This window comes from Pleurodeles waltl, chromosome 4_1 (genome assembly GCF_031143425.1).
Source record: "Pleurodeles waltl isolate 20211129_DDA chromosome 4_1, aPleWal1.hap1.20221129, whole genome shotgun sequence".
In the NCBI taxonomy this organism is placed as follows: domain Eukaryota; kingdom Metazoa; phylum Chordata; class Amphibia; order Caudata; family Salamandridae; genus Pleurodeles; species Pleurodeles waltl.
Genome location: NC_090442.1, coordinates 426,676,172 through 426,688,511, shown reverse-complemented (window position 1 = coordinate 426,688,511; position 12,340 = coordinate 426,676,172). Strand labels below are relative to the sequence as shown.

At 40.8% G+C, this 12,340-nt stretch overlaps 1 protein-coding gene across 2 annotated transcripts in view; it reads left to right on the top strand.

Annotated features, from left to right (window-relative positions):
- Nucleotides 1-12,340, top strand: part of SEMA3C (semaphorin 3C) — a 480,273-nt gene that overhangs the window by 312,967 nt on the left and 154,966 nt on the right. For both annotated transcript variants that reach the window (XR_011202287.1, XM_069228681.1), the window contains exon 11: nt 8,896-9,040. Coding sequence is in view for 1 of the 2 variants with exons in the window: in XM_069228681.1 (XP_069084782.1) it covers nt 8,896-9,040 (145 nt within the window). In the remaining variant the exon portion in view is untranslated. The remainder of the gene's footprint in view (nt 1-8,895; nt 9,041-12,340) is intronic.

Here is a 12,340-nt window from a genome sequence, read left to right as displayed (position 1 = left end):
ACACAATGCGCTGCACACATTTGTCTCCAAAACTGCACCAGAATGAGCGTCACAAGCCGAGGCCATCTGCTGATCGCTGGGGGATGCCACAGGCGAGCCGTGTTTAACAGCGCACTTTCATGGCAACACATTGACTCCTGCAAAATGTGAGACACTTAGGACACTGCAGGCCTTAGTACTACACTCCCATTAACACCGAGAGCGCATGCTGATGCCAGGTTTACAGGGAGAGAAGAGCGGAAGTCAAAACAAGGGACTGCTTTATGTATTAGTGTGGCACGGCGATTTGTGATTTCATTTCATCGCGAAAGTATGTTAGGCTCTGCTATCTCTGAAAGAAATCTACTACTAAAGTTAATTCAGTTGACATTGGCAATGCTACTTGTGTGCCATATTTACACACCTGTAATCACTACAATTACGCATCAGTTAGAGAGTTTACTTTCTGTCTTGTGGGCCCACAGTACTTAGGTCATTCTCACAAGCATTCCTATTAGAACCTTCACATGATGGTGACCTTATTGCGTCATCATCTGTTCTTTATTCACCCCTCAGAGGAGTGTAGGTATCCCTGTTCTATTAATCTCCCATATCCTTTTACGACCATATCCTGCCTGTGGAGAATCTCTGTCACTTTTTTTCCACTTTACCTTCTCCTAAAGCCTTTCGTTTGGAATGATTTAGCACTTTCCCTGCTGACTCGCACGTTCTGCACCAGTCAGATGTCCCTGCACATTCTCTACTCTCATCTGCCCATCATGGCCTCACTTCATTATCTTGCTCACCTTTCCTGATGCTCTACACTCCCACCCCTGAAATTACACCTGCTCAAACTCTCTTGAACACTTCAAACACTATTACCTCAGGCCTTGCCTCCACATTGAACTATGTGCTCAGTGTTCGTCAATGTGTAGTTAGTTTCCCTATTGGGATACAGATATGTATCTCACCACGTCACCTACCTCTATGAGGAATCATCATCATCATAGTTGTTTTCATTTGGATAAAACCTATGAAACTGATGTTTCCTTCCAGAAGTGGACACTCCGATGCAATTCCAATTAGAAAAGAATTCAAATCAGTGTTTGCGCTTTGTCTTCACTCTGCCACTGATCCTCATTTTTTCTGGTACCTTTTACGACTTATTGGTGAATTTCTCATTTAGCGTGACTGTGTCTGATGAATTGTGCTATTCTTTTTTTACAACCTGAGCCAATGGTGTTTTAAAATTTATTTTAACACTGGGGCACATTTTTAGTCGTTCTGTGGTCATAGGTGGTAGTTAAAAGACTATTTAGACAGCCCAACACCTTTTCACGAATAGTCCTTCCATTCTTTTTACTTTCTTGTACTTTGGCTGCCATCTTGGGAGGAGGCACACCCACTCTAGGGTCACCAAGCAAGAAAAGCCTGTCTGCAGCAGGCGCCTTGGATTCTGCACCTCCCAGTTATGTGCTCAAGATCTGAGCTGATGGAAATTAAAAACGCAATTCAAACCGATAGTAGTTTATCCACAAAAAGCACCCTACCTTTGATATATAGGAAAAACACAACATCTGGCATATCACCCCTCGGCTAATACTATGCTTTATGGGGATGGCACACTTGCCAGGCTCTATTTTCTCCTTAATGTTAGTTCTGTGTCTGCACATAAGGAAGAAAGAGATCTGTTTATCACTGCTCATGAGATAGATGTGTTGTTTGTAACAGAAACGTGACTGCATGAGGCATCTAACTCTGACCTCTAAGTTGCCATTCCACCAGGTTACTTGATTGTTCATCACAATCGTCGTACACAAAAAGGGGACCTTGCCATTATTTATATAACTTTCTTAATAATGTCCACTTCCCAGGATAAAATACGTAGCTCAGAAGAGTCATTATTTTTTAAAATTGCACTGACAACTCTGTTATTGTCTGGGTTCTTTCTCTACCAACCACCAGGCTCACATATTCATTGTAGCCAGGAACTAGCCAATGTCACTGTACCAATTTCGATCAATTGCTCTAACTTCGTTGCGTTGGGGACTGTTAACTTTTGCTAGCTGCCATGTCTTGCTCCGAGGTAGATCTATGCCTATAATAAATATATGGCTAGGACTCTTTGAAAATATTTGGTGAAGCAACGAATTCCACAAGTCATATTTTTTCCTATTGTTGCTCGAAAAGAGCTATATAAAACAAATTCTCATATCTGGCTGATCAGATCATAATGCCATTCCCTATTCAGGGGTAGGGGCGAGGTGTACTAGCCGTGCATTAATTTGTCTGACTTTGAATCAGTGCTCATTTACATGCTGCTCATGGGGCAACATTTCTAAAGATAAACTGTCTATCATACAGAGGAGCTAAGCTAAGGCCAAGTGAGGCTGTAAGAAACTATAGAGAGCCTGGCAATTAAATTGTAGCCTGGAAGGTGATGTTGCCTTCCAGCCAGCGTTAAAACAACATATAAATAAAAGTAAACAGGTTTGCAGAACATGTTTTGTTAGGAAAATTTATGCTGCTAAACTCTCCATGCAGGAAGTCTTCACAACTGCCAAACATGTGTAATCCTTCACAGTTAGCTACCTCCATTATGCCTTCTCAAAATCTGTGTGATAATCTTTCTTTATATGCTGGGAAAAAGATAGTAAACTTGCTACCCACTTCTCTAGTTCAAATGTTTTAAAATATTTATCTCAATCTGAATTGTTTAAGTCATTGGATCCATGAATGCAGTCCAGGATTCCTACCACTGAAGCAATTGAAAAACATTTTGCGCAAACCAAATCTTGTTCCCCATTGGATCCGTACTTCCCCGCATTCTTCATTTAGTAGCCTCTGACGTACTCCTGTCCTTTCCAACCTATGCAATGCTTTTCTGTTCTTGACTGTAGTTCATACTAATTTGAAGCTGGCACTTCTAATTCCGGTTTTGAAGAAGCCCTCTGCTCATCATAAGGTAATGAGTAAATGCATAGTATGGGATTGGCTTTATAATCAGCTACTAAGTCTCTACGTGAAACACTAGATAGAGGGTTTACTTTAACTGCATCTGAGTGTCACCTTTGACGTTGTATCTCATTATACACTTTAAAATGACTTCCACTGGGCAGTATTTTAGGGAAAGCTTTTGACTGGCTAACTTCATTTTTGACGTTCAGGGTCCAAGCTCTTCAGCCCTCCTGTTATCGTTCAACCTTTCGATCTCTCACATGTGGTGTTCTGTAGTGCATATCTTTGAGCCCAACATTATTTAATGTATGTGGCCCCTCTGGCAAAGCTTATTCATTCTTTGGGTTTAAACTTGTATTCTGACAATATAAATTAATATTACTTTTAATGAGGGCAATGTTTGTCTGAGATTATCTTTTAAATGGTGACTAAAACACTAAAACTAAATTGAGACAAAACAGAGGTATTGATATTTGGTAGTTTGGTCTCTCTTTGGTATTCTAGATTGTGTCTTGCTGAACTAGCACGCCTGCCAACTCCTGTGGATCCGGCAAAATAAATTGGAGTGATTTTCTGTAGCAAGCTATCAGTCTGGTCCAAAATCATTAAAGTTATTTTAACCTTGTTCTACTATTTATGTCCGCTGCATATGCTCCTGCCCTCCCTGCCTATACATCAATTTAAGAATGTTGCCCAGGCAGTGATTATGACTAGACTTGACCACTTTAATTTTGTATGTAGATCTTCCTGTTCCATTTTGAACCGATTTCAGTTGATTGAAAACAAAGCTCCCAGGACCTCTTTTAGGTTTACCACAGCAAATTTCTTGTCATCTCATCTAAACAGTCTGTATTGGCTTCCTGGTGACAGAAGAGTGGTCGTTAAGGCATTCTTAATTTGCCACAAGTCCTCCTCTGGGATGGGCCCAATGGACCTGAAAAACCCTTATTTAACGCTACTGTCCAGCATGGAGTCTGCTCATCTTCTGATTCTCTACTGTCAGTTCCTAGAATCAGAAAAGCGAGCGGATGGAAGTCTTTTTACCTCCATTTCATTCAACTCTTGATTTAGCTTCCTCTTCAATTAGGACCAGAACCAAATCATATGGCTCTCAGGAACAAATTCAAAGCATGGTTGTTTAATTAAACTGTTATTCAGGCCTTCTTTTGCAGTTAATGCGTGATGCCCAATTGGTCCATTGCTGCACTCTAGAAATTCTATTCGAAATTAAATTCAGTACTTAAGATTAACAATCATTGGCAAAGCCAATAGTTCCGTCTTGGCAAGCTGGTGTAGTGGTTATTTATCTGTTTATTTCAAGCATGCATCACAAATATAAAAAATAAAACATGCTGCCTTGAAAGTGTGGCTGTCATCTGTTTAAAATAATATGCTGGTATTAGACATCGGGTCACTAGTTGGCAGATGTTTGCATTGTGTCCAAGTAGGAACCACAATCCTAGTCACGGCAAGTAAGATACACACTAAAGGTTTACCTGTGCTCACCCTCTGGTAGCTTGGCACAGATCAGTCAGGCTAAACTAAAGAGGCAATGTGTAAATTATTTGTGCACGCACACAGTAACACAGTGATATCACATTACAAAAGTACTCCATACCAGTTTAGAAATACTGCCAATATTTATTTGAGTAAAACAAGACCAATTCAGAAAAAATCAAACATACACAAGTCATGTTATGAATTTCTAAAGATTAAATAAAAAAAACAGTGCTTAGAAGTCAGTACCTCCAACTGGACTATCTGTTCGAGCTGGACCAAGGCAAATCCAAAGGTTCAGTTCAACTGCGATGGAGCATGGGCCAGGTACAGGAGTCATGCAGACTCGCTGCCAATACCTTGGTTGCGTCAATGGTCGGGGACGATGCGTTGATCCAAAGGAGGGAATGCGTTGCTATAGCAGGTGATGTGTCATTTCCTGATCGGGCAACGTTGTTGATGTGTCGATTTCCAGAAGTGATGTGTACCAGTTCAGATGCATTGGTGCTGCGCCGGGTTAGTCAGGGCTGCGTTGTAGGCCGAGGTCATTGTGCTGTGCAGTCAGATAGCGGTGTCCACAGCTTTGGTGCAGGCAACGGGATTCGATCAATGCGCCGGATTTGATGTGTCAGTTTCTTGAGTTGCAGCACCACCCTCACCTCCAAGGGCCCAGGACTGGATTTGGCACCACTTGGAAGAGCAGGATTCACAACAGAGGAGCCCAGGTGCTGGTAGCAAGACACAGGTGAAGTCTTACGAGACTTCAGAAACAGGAGGCAAGCTCAGTCAGGCCCTTGGAGAAACTTTAGGTTACAGGATGCAGAAAGTTAAGTCCATCCTCTCCCTACTAGGCAAGAAGCAGCAGGCCAGCAAAGCAACAGCAGAGTGGCAGTACCTCCTGGCAGCACAGCAGTACTTCTTCCTGGCAGAATGTCCTCAGTCCAGACGTGTTCTAAGTATATGGTGTCAGAGTCCAGTACTTATACCCAAAAAAGGCCTTTGATGAAGGGGTGGTGTCAAAGGAACTCTCTAGAGTGCACAAGGATCCCTTTCAACACAGCCCTGGCTCCAGGCTATCATTAGGGTGTAAATTAGCCCTTTGTGGGATATAAGTGTGAAATACCTCTCTCACTCCCTGCCCAGGTAGACTATCAGTATGCTGTTGAATGCAGCTGTATGGTCGGTCACACCGAGCCCTTCCTTTGTTGTGGCTGTCTAGAGAGAATACACAAGTGTAGCTGTCACCTACACCCAGACATGTATTCTGAGACAGAACAAGGCACAGAATGGTTAAAGTAAGAAAATTACAACTTTCTAAATGTGTCATTTTCAGACCTGCAATTTAAAAGCCAACTTTACCAAAAGATGTGTTTTTTTAAATTGTGAGTCCAGAGAAACCTAATTGAAAATTACACTCACTTAAAAGAGGTTTAAAGCTAACCGCAACATTAGCTTATGGGAGAGATAGTCATAGCAATAGGGAAAAACACATTTAGGAGATTTACGCTATCTGGCCAAGAGACACTTAAAAGTACTTGTCCAACTTTTTAAATACACTGCACTCTGCCCTGGAGGCTAACCAGGGCCTATCTTAGTGGGGACTTACATGTAACAAAAAGGAAGGTTTGGGCCTGGCAAGTGGATGTACATGCCAGATCTAAATGACAGTTTAAAACTGCAAACACAGACTCTCCAGTGGCAGGCCCACACAGACTCTCCAGTGGCAGGCCTAAGGCATGTTTGAAAGGCTATTGTAGTGGGTGGCACAATCAGAGCTGCAGGCCCACAAGTAGCATTTGACTCACAGTTCCTGGGCACACTTAGTGCACTTTACTAGGGTCTTACCAGTAAATCAAATATGCCATTCATAAAGAGAGACCAATGTATCACATTGGAGACACAGAGCACATGCACTTTAACACTGGTCAGCAGTGAAAAAGTGCACAGAGTCCTAAAGCCAGCAAAAACGTATTTCAGCATACAATCAAAACAGGAGGTCAGAAATTAAAAAGTTAGGGGAAAGCATGCCAAAAGATGCCTGGTCTAACAGCTGACATTTACCAAAATCTGTGATTCTGTTTTATTAGTGATTGTTTTAAAGAACAAGCCTTTAATGTTGCCATTATCATTATTATTTATGAAGAAGACAAAATACCTCTAAACCAAGGGTTCAAATCTCGGGCAGCTACGGTATTGCAATGTTACTTAAAGTCTTTATAACAACAACTTAAAAAAAATACATGGTATTTAAAGTTAATATGAAAATAAAGTAGAATGCCACCTTTGCCATTGAAAAGAAAGAAACTATTTTACCTAGATGTGAACAGGTTTGTGCAGTGAGTTGAAGTGAAGGAAGCCAATGGAAAAGTGGGTTGTATGAAATGATGAGTGGAAGCAAAATGTGAATGCCAGTTTACCAGCCCAATGGATGACGACTGTTGGCCAAAAACCCCTCTAAACATATTAGTTATGTATTTTGTTGAAAAAATAGTCTAGTGAAATAAAGTTGCCTCAAGGGCCAGGCCTAATAAATGAATTAAAAGTAGAATGTAGAGGAGTCAGACAGTAGGCAGGGTGTCTTCACAAAAAGAGTGAGGCAGTGGACTGACCAAAAGATGACACATGCAGAGATGAGGGTCTAAGAAATGAGGAAAGTCAAGAATGGGAGAATCTGTGTCCAATGCCCAACTTTTTGTTGGCCCACCCTTTCTCGGAACATGTATAACCATAGCCCCCTGACCTCTATCTTCAAGGTGACTTCCTTTCACTATCCCCTGCCAGTGCTGCCACTTGAACCCTTTCCCAACCACAAAGGAGATAGATTCACAAGTTGTTGGTACCAGTGGGATGTCCAGCCTTGCGTGCAGTCAGATGTTATTTAGACACAGACTGGCTTTCATTCCTTGACTCAATTTGATTTGATTAAAAAACTTTATTCAGCCAATACAAAATAACCATAAAAGTACATAACAATAAATATTTAAAACATTCAACACCGCCTCATCATAATTCATGACACAAATATAAAATAGTTATAAAAATAAAGATAAATAGATAAAACATTCAATACAGATCCAGCCAAGTTCATAATGATAATTATCATAAAATGAGTAAAACAAATAAAACGAGCAGTACAGCACAAACAATTACACATATCCAGGTTTCACAAAGCTAAAAACTAAGGCTTTTCCTAACCTATATGGCACTTAGGATATATTGTGCTACCCTGTAACACACATGAGGATTATTTATATTTAGTAGAAATGCCAGTGTCGCCAGGTATCTTCTTATATTATGTTCAATAAAAAGGGGTTTGAGATAGGAAAACCTAAGGTGCTCATAAAATTTACAGAATAACATAAAGTGCTCGGTTTACTAGCCTCATCACAGGGGCAGCTACCCAGCTCATGAGGACAAGATCTCATTCTAGGGAATGCTACCAAATGATGCACTATTCCCAATCTTAGTCTTGTCACAACAAACCTATGCTGCATATTAGTGACGCCTGAAGGGTATCCTTCTCTACTTGCCCCTGGAGTAAAGGACATATATAAACCAACAGTGGATTTTATAATTTCAGTGGTTTTCCTACCATCCAACCTATATTGCAGAAAGGTATCCTTAAGAAATTTCTTCGGGTGTGTCAACACCTGCTCTTGGTCCGATTTTAGAGATATACTAAACAAGGTTTTCAAGGAAGAGTCAACATAAGCAAGCCAAGGAATACACAGGGCATTTTCCAGTTTTAAACAGTCCAGTATAAGTTGTGTGGTAAAAATAGTTTCCTCCTTGGACCAAATACTGCGCCATAGGAGCAGGGGACTCAACTGCAACACGTCCTCCAAATATTAGAAACACACCTCCTGATTTACAATCCAATTAGATGTGGATGTGGGTAGACCTAAGAGAAATTTTAAAAAACTTTCCTCTATCTGCAAAGGGGTACTTTTTCGCATAACCCCACACTTCTGCTCCATACACTACCGTGGATAAAACGCTAGCCCTGTAAATATTCACCATGGGGTTTATGGGGTGATTCCCTAATTTAACAGCAAATCTAAAAATAGCACAGGAATTACTTCTCATCTTGTCCTTACCTGAATCAATTTGCTGTTCCCATGACTCATTACTTCTGAACAAAACCCCCAGATAGCTCAAAGAACTAACAGTAGTAATCTGTGTATTTTAGATATGAAAACTCCTGTATTTCTTTGCCTTTTGGCCACAGGCCATGGGAAAGGTTTTAGATTTATTAATCACCACACCCTTTGATGTCATAAACTGCTCAAAACCATTCATTAGTTTCTGGAGACTTAACTCATAATGTTTCCAACCATACTGCTGCTCTTAATACTTAATATAGTACATTTTGAATGGGTAAATGAAATCATGGAAGCTTTTTAACTGATTTGTAACAGAGAGCAAAATATCCATGTCACTAATGTTTCTCTTGCTTTGCAGCTCTGTTTTTAAAGGCTCTGCAGTGTGTGTTTACCACATGTCTGACATCCAGACTGTCTTTAACGGGCCATTTGCACACAAGGAGGGTCCGAACCACCAGATGATTCCATACCAGGGCAGAATCCCCTACCCGAGACCCGGCACGGTAAGTAACAGAGCATGTTGGCTTTTCAGGTGTTGATGATACGATACATGAAAATAATATTGCATTAACAATGATTATTAGAGTGGAACATTTAATTCAGTGTTTACAGCAACACATTATTAGAGTTAGAAATCTACCTTTGGTGGTAGAAGAATCAAAACAGAGCCAAACAGGAGCAAAACTGAGCTATGGTGGTGGTAAGGACCTTCAAAACACAGTTTTCATATTTAGATGTATTGAGCAGCGTTAAATCAATGGTGTGGAATAATTCTTGAGTTTCCTTGAGAAAATGCTGCAAATCCTGCACTGGAAGAGGTGTTTATAGAAGTAAAGTTGGATATCGAGAAGAATATAAGGTGAAATGACAGGTTTAAGGAGCATTGAGAATGCATGTGAAGGTTTTATTTGTAAAGGAGTAATGAGGAACAAAGCCAATAGAGATATGGGTACAGAAGGTTCCATGTTACTAAAGACATAGGGGCATATTTAAGAAAAGTGGTGCTGCACCCAGTGCAGCGCCACTTTCCCTGCGCTCCTTAGCACCCCTTCGAGCCTCCATGCGTGTGCCGTATTTAAAATACGGTGCACCATGGCGCTGGGTAGGGACAATAGCGTTAACATTTTTGATGCTATTGATGTACTGTTCAGTACAGAGGGGCCCATTATAAATGATGGCGTGCCCTCTTTGAACACCTGCTCTGAGCAGGCATTAAAAATGCTGTAAAAAATGACACAAAGAAATCTTTTAGATTTCTTTGTGTCATTTTTTTCGCCCCCCCTAATGGGGGAATGCCCCCCTTGCGTCATTATGCATGGCACGGGCATAATTTGGCACAAGGGGTTATAATGTGATGCTATGCATGCATTGCGCCACTCTGTAAATATGGCACTGCGGTTTTGGCCATCTAACGCCACTTTAGTCTCAAGAAAATGACACCAATGTGTCGTTAGATGGCACTAGGCCCTCTTAAATCTGGGCCATAATTCTCCAGCCCTAGTCAATTTTTTAACAGTCTCATGCAGTACCATCTTGCTGCCTCTTAACACTTTCTTCTTTCAGCTCTACAGCCTTCAGCTAGCACTGTTTTTGTCCTCAGCAACATTCGTTCATCCCTTCCGTGAAACATGCTCACTTCTCGGGTAATGCATTCTGCCCACTCAGTCCTCTCAACCTCATCTCACCGTACTTCTCACCCTTTGCACCACTGCCCTCACCACCCATCATTGAGACAACTTCCCTAACCCTTCTGCACCGTTTATGTACCCATTCAGTAGTACCCCCTTTGTGCCATCCCCACACTACATCTTCCATTTCTAATTCTGTGGCACCACTCTTTTAATCCGAGGCACCAAACAGTTTTTCACCCATTTGACGACCTCAGTGGGCCTCAAATTGGTCCAAATTCTTTAATTTGAGACGTGCTTTTATTGTGTTTATAAAATAGGTTGTCTTCCTAGGGAAAAGTAAATAAATTAATACAGTAACAGCTGCATCTTCTATAGTGAATGATAAGAATGAACACATTTTTGAGGCTCTGGGAGCCGATCAAAAATTCAAAATCTTGCCTTACTTTATGCAGATATGCAGAGGTTTGTACACCTATGGGCTTTCAATGCATGAAATATATAACTATGTAACAAGCCGTCATTGTCAGTCCTTAGTTTCGTCCAACAAAAAACTGTTATTTACATTGAAAATGAACGGGAGTCGGAAAGTGTATCTGCTTCTTTAAAAGATGTGAAAGTGAATTCCTATCACCACGCAACATTTCTAAATGTAGAGCTAGACCCTGCAACATAAGCTTTGTGACGGCGGCCGGGGCTTCCATCAGCGTCCGGGACCTTCTCAGGTAACACGAGGAAGTATATGCCTCGCACGCAGCCACTACTGAGGTAAATACAGACAGTGACAGTGGCCACAGGCCCTCTGGAGTATCATTTTAATGAACTGCTAGAAAGATAATGTCTTTAAAGTCTGCTCCAGTGAACCGATGTTGAGAAAATATTTCACAAACGATTTTGAACTTTGCTCATGGAGTCTACCGATTATGTTGCAGTGTCGCTATGAAAAATGTAAGGAGTTTGTGGTCGAAACAAGAAACTGTAGGCATCTTATCAAGCGCAGTGAAAGATGGCACACAATTCTCTCCTCCAACTGGACAAATGCACTGTACACTTGATTCCTGTCAAACCCCATTTTCTTAAAGCCTTCCTAATATTTAGTAAGGTGAATACCGTTCTTGTGTTCAATATCTATATTTTGTACGGGTAAACAACAAGGGGTGTTCAGTATCTTTGAGCGAAGGTGAATTCTCACGCCCTAAAATCGGAGATTATATTGTTGGAGAGGATGGGACCAGCTATTCCATATTTTTGCATTTTGACAGTACTGGCTGTAAATCTAATCGGGACATACCTATATTCTAGCTTAGTTTTTAATTTTCTATTTAATGATCACAGGGAAATATTCCCCATCCTAATGCCCAGCTGTGAAATTACTCATCTGCTGACCCATCTATGATGAAATCATAAACTTTTCAAGTATTTAAGAACGAAAGGAAAACTTTATCACACGCTTACATGAATTCAACAGGGATACTGGCAAATTACCATTTTTTATTTTGCTTGTTTTGAGTATTGCCTTTACTTTTCTTGGTTTGGAGTAATATTTGGTTCTGGAAACCACCTTTTGAGGTCTAAAGATAGATTATGTTGTCAAGAGTGATCACTCAGGAACATTTGTTTACATTCTGGTGTAGCCTGAACCCCGTACACCAGTTTTCATCCCTGCCAGTTTCTAAACAATAACAGATTGTTTATCATTGGAACATTACTGTTTATTATAATGTGAATGCAGTGGTAAATCCAGATCTCTATTCTCTTACAGAAACCTTGTAGAGTGCCACGGATAGACAAACGAAAATAAAAGCACACACAAAATTTGCAAAAAGCTTTTTTTTTGCTTTTTTTTGCTTGAGCCTAAAGTTGTGAGTATGTAAGGCAGAACCACTTTAAATGTAGCTTTGTGAGCCAAACTCAGACATGCCTCAAACTTGACTAATACTGGTACGGTTTCCATAACAATAAAACCGTAAACAGTTTGAAACATTATTGTGATTATTTACGCCCTTATTATGAGTTGCCTAGAGAAGTACATCCTAGATCATACCGTTCTGGGCAATTACAGGTTTTCCACCTTACCAAGCATCTAAAAAATGAATCTGGTAATCCTGGGTCTGAGAGACAGGAGCTGGACCCGCCAGAGGGACTGCTGAAGCTGCAGGAAACTGCTGTGTATGC